We start from the raw sequence: 15,147 nt of genomic DNA on the forward strand, positions 1-15,147 counted from the left end.
CTATATTGTCCACTCGCAGCTTGGGGCAGATCCTTGGCCAAGCAATTCTGTTTGAATCACTGTTCTGTCTGGCAGGGATGCCTGGATCTCAAGACTTTAAACAGAATTACAATTCTTTTGCCAAGTAAGCAAGTCATATGTCTGCATTTCAACTACTTAATTTTTTAACAAATGTTGTAATGTTTACTGGATAGCAGACTCATATTTCTTGTAGCCTGGAGAAAGTTTTATTCTAATGTTATCACATCCCGATTCCTTTATAAGAGCGGTTGCTAAATTCTAGCAGTATGTTGATGCACGTAAAGAAGTACATGATCAACTGCTCCTTACAAACCTCTCCAATGTACAAAACCAAAGAACTTGTTTCCTGGTTTACATCATTTAAAACCAAGATACACCTTGTGCAATATACCGTATCTATCCATGTATAACACGTGCCAGTGTATGACACGCACCCTATGTTTAAGAGAAGTTTCAGGAAAAAAACATTTTTAAAATAAACAACTTTGAAGCAAATTAAGGGTCAGTGCCCATCAATGTCCATCTGCAGCCTGCTTAATATCTTCAATGAAGCCGAAATAAAGTCCTCAATGCACCTGATCAATGCAGCCTGATTATTGTTCTCAATGCAGCCTGATCAATGCATCAGTGCAGCCTGATTATTATCCTGAATGCAGCCTGATCATCATTTGTAGCCTCATCATCTCCCTCACCAGCAGGCTGCATCAGGAAATCACTGAGCCATCATCATCTCGTCTCCACTCAGCTCTCACGTTACACACACACAGTCCTGCCTCCGCCATCGGCATTGGACCAGCTCCTGTGATAGGCAGAACACTGGTCCAATTCCAGTGGCAGAGGCGGGACTATGTGTGTGTGTGTGACGAGAGCCGAGTGAAAGCCGAGTGGAGATGATGGCCCGGTAAGGCACGCTGTCGGCACATAACACGAACCCCTGATTTGCCCACGATTTTCAGGGAAAAAAAGTGCGTGTTAAATCGGTTGTATAGCCAAATGTTTAACTTTAAGCCTTATTATAGGTTTACCTGTAGGTAAAAAGAATATCTCCTAAACCTGTACGGTTTCGAAGATATTCCCCTCACAATGAACTGCTGACTTCAGCGGCGCATGCACACCAGGGATTCTCGACTGAAAGTCCGGCAGACGCCAGACCCTGCCGGGAAGAAAACTCCCACGCGGTGACAACATCGCGGCTCCGGCCACTCACAGCGACGGAGCGCGATACCTGGAAGACACATCGAGGGAACATGTCAACTCCCTTAGCATGGACCAAGTGAGATGCCGACGCCTCGTTCTAAGGTAATGAGAGGCAACGAAAGTGTCTCACTCTTCCTGTAGGTTTCAGCAATCAGCCTTGGTCAGGTGACCGGGCGCAATACCGTCAATTACCTCGCGGTCGCTATGGCAACAGATCAAGTGTAACAGGAAGCGTTTGGGTTGACCTCCAGGCGATCTAAGCTGATTGGATGGCAGTCGCTGATGGAGGTCAATCTTACAGGTGTGTTATTCTGATGGCTTATTATATATAGAAAGCGACATAAGGACCTCTATATCCGCTGAGGAAGTCCCGTTTAGGATGATACGTGTGCAGGAGGACCCTGGAACGTCACTGCAGCCACCTTATTGCTGTTTATGTCTGGAAAGACTATGTGCCATCCACCCCAGCACTAGGGTTATAGTGCTATGTATGTGAATACCTGTGGTTTTAATAAATAAGTTTTTTAGCCATACAGTGTGCACTATATATTCTTTACTGTATTTTATGGCACCATGGTTGGAAAGCAATCAATTACGACCACTGTTAGTGGAGAACGCACATTTGACCCATCTGTTAGTTCAGGGGTCTGATATGTGAGGTGAACGGTTTGACTAGCTGGTGGTGGAATCACTGATTAAGCTTGCACTATAGAGATATCTGTGAGCACTCTTACCACCACAGAGGAGAATGCCACTATCAACTTTTTCTTTTTTCCATCCAGCTTTCTACTTTTTCTACTTTATCGCAAATGACTTTGAATAATACATGTTATGTGTAATAAATGTATTAGCGCTGCACTGTTACATATTTCGTTCTAAGGTAAGTATTTCATAATGAGCTAGTATGCGGTACTAGCTCATTATGTCTTTTCCTTTACAGGTGTAAAAAAAAGAAAAAGTCAGCAGGTTTACTCCCGCTTTAATCGCCGATAAATAAGGTATCTATTCCGGAGCAAAGCAGAATATAATGTAATCTGCAGTATATATTCAGCGTTTTCAATATAAGGATAATGGCAGGGATAATATTTGATAGGCAGTAAGCTTGCCATCTCTTGAAGTCAATCAAAGCTAATTTCTGGTAGCCTGTCAAAGTAATTCAATAATTAAGACATATTACATATGAATAAAAAAACTGTTTAATTTACTCACATAATTGAAACAAGACATTGACACAGGGTGTTGATAGACTAACACTGGAAAGTGCAAAATCTGGTGCAGCTGTGCTTGGTAACCAATCAGCTTCTAGCTCCAGTTTGTTCAGTTAAGCTTTGTCAAAAAAAACTGGAAGCTGATTGGTTTCTATGCAGAGCTGCACACGATATTGCACACTCCAGTTTTAGTAAATGAACCCCAGTAGCACTATAAGCAATTCCACAAAGTGTAGCAGGAGATGTTGGATTTTGTGCGTCCTGTGATTTATACTTAGAGGAGGGCCGGTTTAAAAAAAAAAAATGTAAAAGTCAGCAGCTGCAAACACTGTAGCTGCTGACTTTTAATAAGCACGCTTACCTGTCCAGGGCGCCCGCGATGTCGGCCGCCCGAGGCTGACCCGTCCCTTGGCTCTTGGGTCCCGGCGCCGCCATTTTGGCTAAGGGAAACAGGCAGTAGAGCCTTGCGGCTTCACTGCCCGTTTCCTACTGCGCATGCACGAGTCGCGCAGCTCTTTGTGAATGGGGTGCGCTGTGTTCTGGGACACACAGTTCACAGAACACAGCGCGATCCATTACCCAGAAGACGCCACATGGAGGAGAGAAGATAGAAGATCTCCGCGGAGGAGGAAGAGGCAGATTAGGACGATGTGCCTAGCAACAGGCATTTCTGGTAAGTAAAAAAAATATATTTTTTTCATTTTTTTTTTCTGATTTTTTTTTTTTTTTATGTGTTTTTTTTCAGGGTGGCCCTCCACTTTAAGCTGGGTACAGGGCGGTACTTTGCCTAACAAACTCCTCTTTTCCATGTGAATGAAAATGAATACCCACTCAGTCGAGCATTTTTCCTACCCATACCAACCCTCATAAAATGAGATCAGTTAAGCCCCCAAAACACACGGGTTGTTTTTACTATTATGATGAAAAAAAGTTGAACTTGACTTCCCACCAAAGTTAATACAGGCAATTCAATGATATTCTCAAAGATTTATGAGAGCAGCCTTTTAAATAAATATCAGATCTAATGGCCCACCAAAATTGAGCTCTCCATACTGTATCTTCATTGAAGGTGCTTGAATTTTTTTGCCAGTTTCAAGGGTATTGTTTCTTTTTTTACACCCCAGCCTCTTCCCTTAGAGCATTTGACTTGAGTTCCATTTAAACAAAAGTAGAAAAAAACATGACACATTTCTTTTTATTAGACTAGGAAATATAATTTATTGCATAAAAATTAATTTGTTACAATAGGAATGCTGAACTTTATTTACAATTTTTAGTTTACAGAATTAACAGACTGGTGTTTGAAGGTTTTGGGTGTAAATGAATTAACAGGTGAGGCAGAGTCCACAACATTTGTCCAAAGTCCACTATTACGCAGAAATGTCAATGAGAATGGAAAGTGAAACAAAGTCTCCACAGAGACAAAAAAATAAATTTTGGTTCATTTTAAAAGGCAAAAATAGCAATTTAGGTATGAAAGAATGCATGTCTGCTTATTGCATACCTTTAAGTAAAGCAGAAAGAGGATTTCCCGAAATGCTCCATTTATACTTTAATAATAAAAATTGGTTCCAGTGCCACTCACAACTCATCCACTGGCCCACAGCAGATGTTGAAGGTAGTCACACTGATTCCACTAAAGTCACCATAAACACTGATAAAAGTAAAATAGCAACAAGAATGCCATACCAGTATAAAAAAAAAATAGTAAGAGGAAAAACAAAGTAGCCATAGAAAACCCAATATGTAGCAAAACTATACACAAACCCGACAAAGGGTTTCCACTTTTATGCAATTAGCATTGCTAATATGTTGCATGATAGCGGCATACATATGCAAGAAGCTAGAGATAGCTTGGTATGGCAATAAATTGCACACAGGCAAACTAACTTTTCTTTTCAAAGCTTACTGGCAAATATTATACGTATTTAGCTTCAACAACCTAAGGAAAAATGCACTGTATTAGGCTGACTGGTACATACATGTGTATCCTACAAGATTAGTTCTTGGTAAACCATAAAAAACAGTACAATTGTATATACTGTAGCCCCTGTATAAGTACGGTATAAGTCAAGTAAAAAAATAAAAAATAAAAATAAAATAAAAAAGGTGGACTATTTAACAATTTTATTCATGACAACTAGAGTGCATATTCACTTATACCGCAGTAGAGTAACCATGCAACTGCACCTAATTAATCTTTAATGAGAGCAGTCTAATCTGTATACAGAGCAATAAAAAACAGACCACAACATAGACATCATTGTCTATTTTTGTTTTTTATAAGTTTCCAAATCCATAAAATCTCATGCCCATGGCAAAATATGTTTGCCTTCACAGCCAATTTTGATGTTGGGTGGCAGGATGTTTTGGCACATGCAATCAGTGGTGAATGCAGACTATATGTATGTAAAAGTACTGGTCAGTTCTGTTTATTAGCAGAGATGCACAATTATATGCCTGCTGAGAAGTGCTGTATTGCAGATCTGTGTTGGGTGTATATTTCAGCCCACATTCACCGCAAAGGATGCATAGAGATGATGATGAATGGGCTGATACACTTTACAAAGGGCAATCAAGAATTACTTCTAAATCTGAAAGAAGGTATGCAAAACATGCAATCACCAAATGAACTAAATTCCACTTCAAAGTGCAATCATCACATGGAGGACATACCACCACGGTTACCTTACTGCTGCATTAGTGTCTACTCATGTCATGGATGTTTAAAAACCTAAAGTAATCCTACAAGTTAGCTGAACTCTAAATCGTAAAGATGACATGCCTAACTAGGATTTATATGATCACACTGTGGTACTCATATCATAGTGTTCTTATCAAATTCTTTCATTCTTACTGTACATTTTAGAAATTTGCCATGCTATTACCAAAATCTATAAAAAAAAAAAAATAAATACTGATTTTGGTGAACATATAGACCATTTGTCAGCAAATAATTTAAAAGAGTTTATTTAAAAATGTAAAATAAAAAAAATTGAGGACAGGTAATTTGCTATAACAATTACTGTATGTCTTCCCTCTTGCATAGTACAAGACTGATTCTTACCACTGCTACATTGAAATAAAATATATTAAGAAGTCAGGCAACTACATAAAAATAAATTAATTCAATATATAGGATATTAGGTCCGATCCTCCCTGTAAAATGCAGTTGCACTTTTTTTTTTAATTTACTACTGCTTTTGACGTACAGCCATAGAATCATTATTCAGCTTTATCCTTGTGGTTTATAAAAAAAAGTTCTGAATAAAAATAGTCAAATGCATATTTAATCCTTTTCCCAATACATGACAACTATCACATCTTAGAGCCCTGATATTTTTCAGTTATCATCATGTAATTTATCACTTAAAAATAGACATGAGTGCAGAAAATACAGACTGCTCAAAAACAGATATAATAGCCAATATTTTTTTTAATTGATGGTGTGTTGTATCAAGAAATACTAACAGTTATTATGTATGTGTGTTAGATGGGAATCAATATACTTATACTTAGCAAAATAAGATTTTTGAACACCATTGTTTTATTTCAAATTTTAGTTCAAGGTCAAATTATATAACATTCATAAATGAATCATCCTATTTTAGTGTTTCATAGTCAACTATACTCTTTATTCAGTAATACTATTTATGAATAATAAAAAAGAATTTCCATTCAATTGTTTGATTCAAATTAAATCAAATTGAATTTAGTCATTCATTTTCTACACACTGAACACTCCAAGAATGGATTTAATACTGACTTCAAAATTGAATATATTTTGCAAGACTAGGCTAAATAAAACGTATCAAATATTTAAGCCAAAATTAAGACACTTTTTACAACAGAGCAATAACTGTCAAACAAGTTGACAATGTACTTCATTTTTTTAAGTTTATATTGCTTTTTTTTATTTATTTTTTATGTGATTACATTATCAACTGTAAAGTCACAGCTTCTGAAAATTCTACACAGATATTGAGCTTTAGTTTGTAAAAATAGATTAGTAGAGGAAACCTGTGCTGAGTGAAATATTGTAGCTGCCATTGCTGACCTACTACAGTTCTGTTGTCTGGCTGTGTCTGATTTCAAAGTTCTCTAAATCAATGACCTAGGAAAAGCATGTAGCAAAAGTTAGAAATCCTGACCTGCATTCGTGTTCCAAGTCAATAGCATAGAGAAGGGGTCTCAAAACTCTCTAAACAAAAGGGCCAGTTTACTGTCCTTCAGACTTTGAGGGGACTGGACTGTGGCAAGAGTGTCTTGAAAAATGCAATGGTGTTAATGCCCTGTCATTGGCATTAGTGGGATGACTAATACCCCATGGGAAAGAATACTGCCCCATCATTGGTGTCATTGAAAGGAATAGTGCCCCATCATTGGTGTCAAAGGGAGGAATAATGCTCCATCATTTGTGTCAATGTAAGGAATAATCCCCCATCATTGGGGTCACTACAAGAAATAATCCCCCATCATTGGTGTCAATGGGAGGAACAGTGCCCCATTGTTGCTGTCAGTGGGAGGAATAGTGCCACAGGGGCCATATAAAAGCAAGCAAAGAGCCACATCCGGCCCCCAGGCCACAGTTTGGAGACAACTGGTGTAGAGTATTAAAGTTGCTGGACCGACCAATAGTATGCCAGTCAACTAGCTTGCATACCAATTTATTTTTTTTAATTGCCATACAGTCAAGAAATTTCAAGACTGTTGTGCAATGGCAGTCTACATGCACCACTCTGCACATGTTTTCTTTACCAATTTCAGGCTAGTGCATTCTCCAGGGCGATATGATGTTTAAAGTGTCAATTTGCACTGCAAATGTGCAATTTCGTTTAAGTTTAAATTCTATTTAAGAAATGGTTTGACTGCATGTGAAATTTAGGTATGCCAACCCATAAAAACAAAGAAAAAAGAAAAAGAAAAAGTGTAGCATTGTCTAAGTGTTAATTATATTAAGGTGATTTTATTCAAAAAGATAATAGGAAATAGTTTCAGTCCAATAGTTAAAGCCAAAAGGAAGTTATTCTGTAATACTTAACTAACCACAAAATGCAAAGATTTATTTTCTACATAATTTTTGAAATAATAAAAAGACATGGTTTAGAATTTTACCATGAAGTTTGAATCGGGTTCTCACTATGTTGATCAATAAAACTATATGAAGTCTAACAGCAAATCTGCATGTAAACACCTCCTCCCTAAATAAAAAGCTTAAATTCAGTGGTAGACATACAATTTATACTAGCCAAATACAATAAAATATTTTGGTAAATGAGCTGTCAGAGAAAATAAAGGTTGCAAATGATCAAAATAAAAATATAACATCTGCGTCTTTATACATTTCAGTTCTACTCAATAAGAACTTTCCAAACAACTAAAGATTGTTTTAACTGTATTAACAAATTTAAGTATTTAAATTCAAAGTAAAAACTAGCAAAAGTAACAGAAATAGGAAGAATGACAAACCGCATAACTGAAAATAAAAGTATCTACGGCCTAAAAAAACTTGCATTCAGTCATAAAGGCACATATTAATTTATTTAGGATCAGAACATTTTCCACAAAATCTAAGGTTAATACCAGTTGCGTTGTGTTTGAAATCTATAAGCAAGCAAGGCAATACCCTTTCATCACAATAAATATGACCAAAATGTATTTCCTATTTGTATTCTGTGACCATGAATTAAAAAATTGGTTGAATGTCCCAGTGATCTAATAATGTAACTTCCAAAGCATGGATTGGGCTTAATTTGAGGAAGGAACATGCATAAATTAGCTGCATTCTAAATCGACTGAAATTACTGTATGTTTTCAGGGGCCATTGTGAAGGCACATTGGTGTTAAGGCCTCTTACACTAATTATAACCTCCTCAGACTACTTCAGATTTGGGGCTTGGCTGTAAAACATTAATAAAGGAAAAATAAAAGCAAGAAAATCTTTTTTTTTTTAAATCAATTATTTTTTGGACTGACCATTTAATAGATCTCAGCACAATGTTGTCTACACTCTGCTCCAAATACTATGGTGTATATATTGCCTTGAAACAAATAAGAGAAAACTACCCCCTCTCAATTGTGTTGCAGTCTTTACCTAGTTTATTTTTAAAGGAAAGACATGTTTAGTATCCATTTTTAAAGGTCGTAGATTGTTGACAAACTGCTGATCAATTCTTTCCAGGCAATGTTCGGATACTAAGTGGATAATGCATGGCCCACTAGGGACTTGCTAGTTTTCTTAAAAAATATAATGAACTTTGGGTTGGTGGTTATCTGAGATGGTTAAGATGGTCTGAGATTGTTAAAGTTTATTCTGCTACCTAGGGACAAATCTCTTATGCCGTATACACATGACTGAACTTTCTGTCAGAATAGGTCCAACAGAATCATTCCGTCAGATAGTACGATCGTGTGTGGGATAGTCCAATAGTCCATACAGACCGCTTGTCTGTATGCTGGTCCGATGGACCAAATATGACGCAAGGGCAGCTATTGGCTTTTGAACTTCCTTTTCTAGTCCTGTTGTACGGCATCACATTCAAAACTAACAGACTTTAGAACAGTCGTGTGTGGGCAAGTCCGTCGTAACCCCATCAAAAGTTCGTCAGGAAGACCGTCAGACCTTTTCTGCCGGAAAGTTCAGTCGTGTGTACGCGGCATTATTCCATAGACTGAGGTTGATTTGTTAAAGGCAAATGGACTGTCCATTTTGCAATGGGATTTTCACTAGAACTTAGTGAATTGAGGAAATTGCAGTTTGCAAAGAATACCCAATAACCTACAAGGAAAAGTAAAAAAAATAGCAGTTTTGCTTGCACAGGATTGGATGATGAAGCTCCACCTCATTCTTTAAGCACTAGGGAAAATTCACTTGCAAAGTGAACAGCCTATTTACCTTTACTAAGTCAACCACAAATATTTAGCTACTTTATTAAACTCCTTGTCAGCACAGTAAAAAGTGCAACTTTAGCCAATGACCATCTCCAGGGTAGGTTTAAAATTAACATATCGTAAGAAGTATAATTTTTGGGCAGTTTAAACCTTTTAAACGTGTTATCTACATGCACAAAGCATGACCAAAAATGGAACAGCTGACTAAAAGTCAAATCAACATCCTTTAGTTTGCTCTTTAGCTAAAAAACTTGCACTGGATATAAAATAAAAAATGAATAGTATGGTGCACATATGACATGAATTACCTCATAGTAACCAGTGACAAATGATCTTTCAGTGGTCTGACTACTTAAACCACTTGTCTGGGGTAAAACAAAAATGCACATACCCCTGAGAGAAATAAAACCTGAAATAATTTACTCCAATTTCCTCCAGGAGAAGAGTACACCCTGAGAAAAGATGGATCTAACTGATACAGAGCTTTGTATTTCCTTTTTGTACACAACAGAACATAATCAAACAATTTTTGTTATAGCCAAAAAAAACAAAAAAAAAAAAACCCTTGGAACATTTTTGGGAAATTACACTTGTGTAACACCATTGTTACAAGTCATATACACATGTACCATATATAAAGCCATCTACAGTATTCTCTTTAACTAGATGAAACTGGAGGCAAGTTAAATATAAAAGTACAAAGTTAAATCTCACAATACTGCCCATACCTTGCCAGTTTATAATGTTGAATCATTTGTATCCATTACAAAAAGTACCCAAGAACAGTTTTCATGTTTCCCATAAAGGCCCTTAATATGTGTACAGAAAATAACTGAATTCTATGAAGTCTCATCACAAAGCTTTATCCTTCTTCCCAGGTTTTGCGCTATCATATGAATACAGCATTAGTCGCCTCGATGTACCTAGCACGTTTAACCATTGTGAAGGATGAAAACGCAATGACAAAAATTTCATTTTGGCTCCAGTTACAAAGGAGTATGTGCATAACCTCAATTCTTTTATAGAATTTCTAGAATGCAATTATGTTTTTGATGCAGCAATGTGTTGTCAGTTTAGGGTAAAAATAGTTACCACATACTTCCCCCTCCATATCCAGCAGGATATTAGTTTTTCTTTATCACAAATATGGTCCTTTATAATAGGCTGCTAACATTTGCAGCTAAAAACTACCATCACACTACCCTGCTGCAGGGTGTTGAGTCAAAACACAAAACACATTAAAGTATGTTACGTCACGTTAACGTGCCTTGTGGTAGGGTAGCCTATTAATTTGAATGGACTCTCTATCACACTAAAATTTAAATTTGAGTGTACTTTTTTTTTTTTTTTGAAAGGCAGTGCCCAACAACACATGGTAGTGTGTTACTACATGTTAAGGTGTGCTAAAACGCACACGCCTTGACAAGGTGTGTTCGGATGTCACTGCAGCACCACAATGTGCAGCATGCTTTTTTTGTGTGTTAGGCTTTTTTCACAACTTTGCATTATAGGGACTTGAAGTTAGCACAAGAGTTATTATTCCATGATAAAGTCAGGTCCAGAGGCTGCATTTCAAGGAACAATAAAAAATGAAGCAATGCCTTACATTTCAAAGCTTTCTTCAAAGTACCATTTGTTGTCCACAAAGGGGATTTGTTTATAAATTGGACCCCGAGTTTTAAATAAAAAAATAAATAAATGGAAGGGGACATTATAAAAAAAAAATATGTATTAAAAAAAAATATATATTTGTTCTTCATTTTGCATTATGATTTTGCTTTACAGCCTCCATTGCATTCAAAGAATAACTTATATAAGGAACAGAATGCATATGCTACATCATGCTCATAGCTGTTTGAAACACAGCACCTACCTAAACTTTAAATAGTAACATTCCTTGGGCAGGTTTGTTAGAGTGGCTTGTATAAGACCAGCTTCACACTGGGGTGGTTTTCAGGCACTTTAGCACTAGAAAGAGCCTCTGCTAAGCACCTGAAAACCGCCTCCCATTTATTCCAGTGTGTCTTTTCACACTGAGGCGGTGCCCTTGTGGGACGTTCTGAAAAGTCCTGCAAGCAGCATCTTTGGGCGCTCCCAGAATGCCCTGCCCATTGGAATAAATAGGCAGCACCTGAAAAGTGCTTTGAAAGCGCGACAAAACTGGACTTTTTTACCTTTTTTTGGGGTAAAAAGCACCCCGCTAGCGGCCAAATAGTGGCGCTGTGTGAAAGCGGACTAAATAAGTAAAAGCCACAACACAGATGCTGTGGCATCTAAATATGAGCATTTAGGAGGCTGGTGTATATTCCTTTAAAACTAAGGTGACACCAGAAGCTTGTATTGCTTCCATCCAGTAGGCAGATTACTACCAATACTATGCTTTAAGGAGGGGACACCATATCCAAAATTATTCTTACGATTTCTTTTGTATTGGCTGCTCTATTCTTAATCACTGGTTCAAATAGCTGATATATGATACTCGTTGATTCAACTCCATTTATTACGGTACCAAGACCAAAAATGTGGAAAATGCCAAAAAAGATAAGCTTTACCTTCAAGTATAATGACTAGCCAGGAATTAGGAGGGAAAGAGATGAATGGAGGCAAGTAGTAGTAATTTGTATCTTTATCTTTGGCACATTGTGACAACTGTGTACAATAAAGAACTTGCCAAACACTACTTATTTAGCAATGAGAGAGAAGTAATTTGGCTATTTAGTGTTTGGATTACATGTGCGGAGTTTGCTGACCAGTTTGAGATGCTTGTAAGATCTTTCATTGGCGGGTGCATTTTTTTCCCATTGTTTACCTCCTTTGCATTTGACCTCTTAAGCTGTACCAACCCGTTTCATGCTGTTTTTGCATTTGCAATGACTTGTATGGGCAGAGAAGCAAATCTGACACAAGCAAAAACCCATCACCAGTTAAGTCCACCAGTCAAAGCCCACGAAAAGTCCTAAAAGGTGTCAAAAATTATTCACCATAAAGCTAAACAGTTAGGGGTAGGGTTCTTAAGTAAATTAAGTATTTATTCATTACTAGGGCTTTGATTTTCCTTTAAATGGGCATCATAAACATATAGAAAATCATGTAAGGAGACACAAAAGTAGACTATGATTCGGCTGCCAACAATACAAATCCTGGCGGTTCTTTCTTTGGAGTCCAGCAGACAGTAATAAAGATTGATTGAAATAGATGTACATCACGCTATGTGGTGTCATAATTTAACACCACATTCCTAGTTATTTACACACCTTCAAGCAGAGCAGTATGGAAAGATTAGTACAAAGTGCTATATATTCAATCAAACTTGAAATAGAAAAATAACACTTTTAATCCAGTTTTCTTTACACATTTGCAGTGATACATAAATGAGCGTGTTACTGAAAAATAAATTTTAATTTCTACAATGGCATGGGAGGATTCACTCGTGATAAAATAAAAATCTGTGTGAATCTGTGAAGACACTGTTCAATTTTGTGAAAAAAAAAAAAAGTTCTTGGGACAGTTTTTCCAAGGAGTCATGGTCGGAGTGATTTCCTTAGGTCAGAACACAATAAAACACAAATGCATTATTAATGTTTTCATATTATGCTAAGATGTTTGCAATTACATATGCAGTAAAGTAGAAAAGGACTATAAAGTCCTTATTTAATAAGGCAATAAAAAATGTTCTCACAGTGCAGTAACCCACAGCAACCAATCAGTATCTTTCATTAATGGCTGCATTAATGGGATCAAAAACAAAATTATACTGGCTGCTTGCTATAGACTACTGCATGTCATTGACTTTTTTTCTACTACACAAACCAGCTTATTACTTCTTTAGCCTTCCTGCACAATGCAGCTGACCATATTTATATGATCTTATTTACAAAAAAGGCAGCTCTCCATACACATGTATAAAAGCAGACATGGCAAGGCAATTTTATCCCATGTTATGGATCCATGTATGCCAAGGAACACGCTTCCAGATCTAGAAATTCTACTTAGCAAGTGAAGCTAGATTGTTATGAAAGAATGGATAGTAATATTAATTGGATGTTTACTGGTTGTTACTGTAAAGAAACTATAATCATTCCACTATACATGAATTCCAATGAGGGCTCTTTGAAAACAACATGTGGATGGACATTGGTATTAAAAAATAAATAAAATTGGCAAAAAACTGCCAACTAGATTGTGTTCTGTATTGACTGCAGCTGCATGTTATAGTATTTGTGTTACAAATATACTAGTATTACTACATGTGGCTCTGTAACTCAATTGATTTGACTTGATTCATGGTTCTCTAACTGGCCACTTATTTTCCACGTTCCAGTGGCAGGATTATTGAACATAAGCAATATTTTCCCTGAGCTTGTGTAGGGTTTCCATTCATGTGAGTGTAAAATGAAGAATCTGTTACAGAAAATCAAAGAACAAGGAAACTGACAATAAATACACCCCAATGCAGTCTGTGTACAGTCACAAACAACATTATTATACTGACAGCAGGCTCAACAAGTGTAAGTAAGCCATTGAAATAATTTGTCTGCATTAAGAAACTTCTACTTGAGCAAGATGAGAAGGAAAGATAGATGGCAAATCAACCTCAAACATACACATGGGTGCATACACTCAGAAATCTCAATCATTAACATATAAAACAAAGACTCATCCAAAGATCTGGATAATAAATAAACTTGCGTTTCCTAAGAAACCTCTTGCCTTATTAGATAGGCTGTTCCAAGCTTGGACAGGATAAAAGCAGTTTGATCAGACTGTTCAAAGATATCATTTCTAAAGATGGAGGAAATGAAAGAGCATAAAACTACAAAGTTGTTATTTTTTTTTCTTTTAGAATGGCGTTGTGATGTCTATCAGCAGCTGTCATGGTACCGATGATGCTTCTCTTTGTGCACCTGGCATTATGTGGAGTGGAGTGTAAGGGTAATCCATTAGACACTTGAATGGCTTGTAAACAGAGTATGTAAGGAATTCTAAGGCTGGTTGTGTTTAGACTGTAAGGAGTACTCGTCTCCCCAATAAGCTGCAGCTCTGTGAGTCATCCAGCACAAACAAGGACCAAAAATGTCTCTTGTTTTAGGGACCAAAGTCCTTTCTTCCCTCAAACGTTATTCCACTTTCCACAAATTCACCAACTCAAGTCAACTGAGATTAGGTCATCAACAATCTCCATCTGTTGCCATGACTAGCATCATCTCGCTCTTGCCCATCTCTTCCAAGGCACTGGCAAGAGTGTTGAGATCACCGTCATCTTGGTGTAAGGCTTCCCATAAGTCCAAGATCACCCCTGTTGGACTGGCTTTGGTGGCAAAATAGTTTAGATATCTAGGAATGAAAAAAAAAATACCAAAAATCATAACTTTTTTTTAAGACCATTTACATAATTTTTGCATAAAATGTATTATTGATTTATAACATTACGAAATGAAGAAAATATTTGTAAATATTATTTTACCTCTTTTTAACCAGGTATATATGAAATAATGCATATGAATATTTTATATTCACCACTTGCAGTCAGAAGGTGGTGAGCAAGGAAAGACTCAATCATCCAGATGACTTGCTACTATGTTGTAAATAGCATACGTTGTAAATAGACCTATACAGTAAGGTATCAGATTATAAGGCAACCTTAACCCTCCAGCTGCGGTGAAACTACAAGTCCCATGAGACACTGCAAGACCCTGACAATCACAGGCATGACTCCTAGAGGCAGAAGCATGATGGGATTTGTAGTTTCACCACAGCTAGAGTGCCGAGGTTATCTACCCCTGCCTTAAAGCCTAGTACCACATGTGTAGTGCAGCTGGGGCATGAGCCA

At 37.0% G+C, this 15,147-nt stretch overlaps 1 protein-coding gene across 3 annotated transcripts in view; it reads right to left on the reverse strand.

Moving 5' to 3' along the window:
* Nucleotides 1-12,627: 12,627 nt before the first annotated feature.
* The window catches only part of UNC5B (unc-5 netrin receptor B), a 253,877-nt gene continuing 251,357 nt past the window's right edge, over nucleotides 12,628-15,147 (reverse strand). For all 3 annotated transcript variants that reach the window (XM_077454580.1, XM_077454581.1, XM_077454579.1), the window contains one exon: nucleotides 12,628-14,651. In XM_077454580.1, the coding sequence (XP_077310706.1) occupies nucleotides 14,486-14,651 (166 nt within the window). In that variant the 3' untranslated portion in view covers nucleotides 12,628-14,485. The remainder of the gene's footprint in view (nucleotides 14,652-15,147) is intronic.

The sequence above is a fragment of the Lithobates pipiens genome, unplaced genomic scaffold (assembly GCF_037356315.1).
Source record: "Lithobates pipiens isolate NorthernLeopardFrog02 unplaced genomic scaffold, aLitPip1_a1.2 Scaffold_25, whole genome shotgun sequence".
In the NCBI taxonomy this organism is placed as follows: domain Eukaryota; kingdom Metazoa; phylum Chordata; class Amphibia; order Anura; family Ranidae; genus Lithobates; species Lithobates pipiens.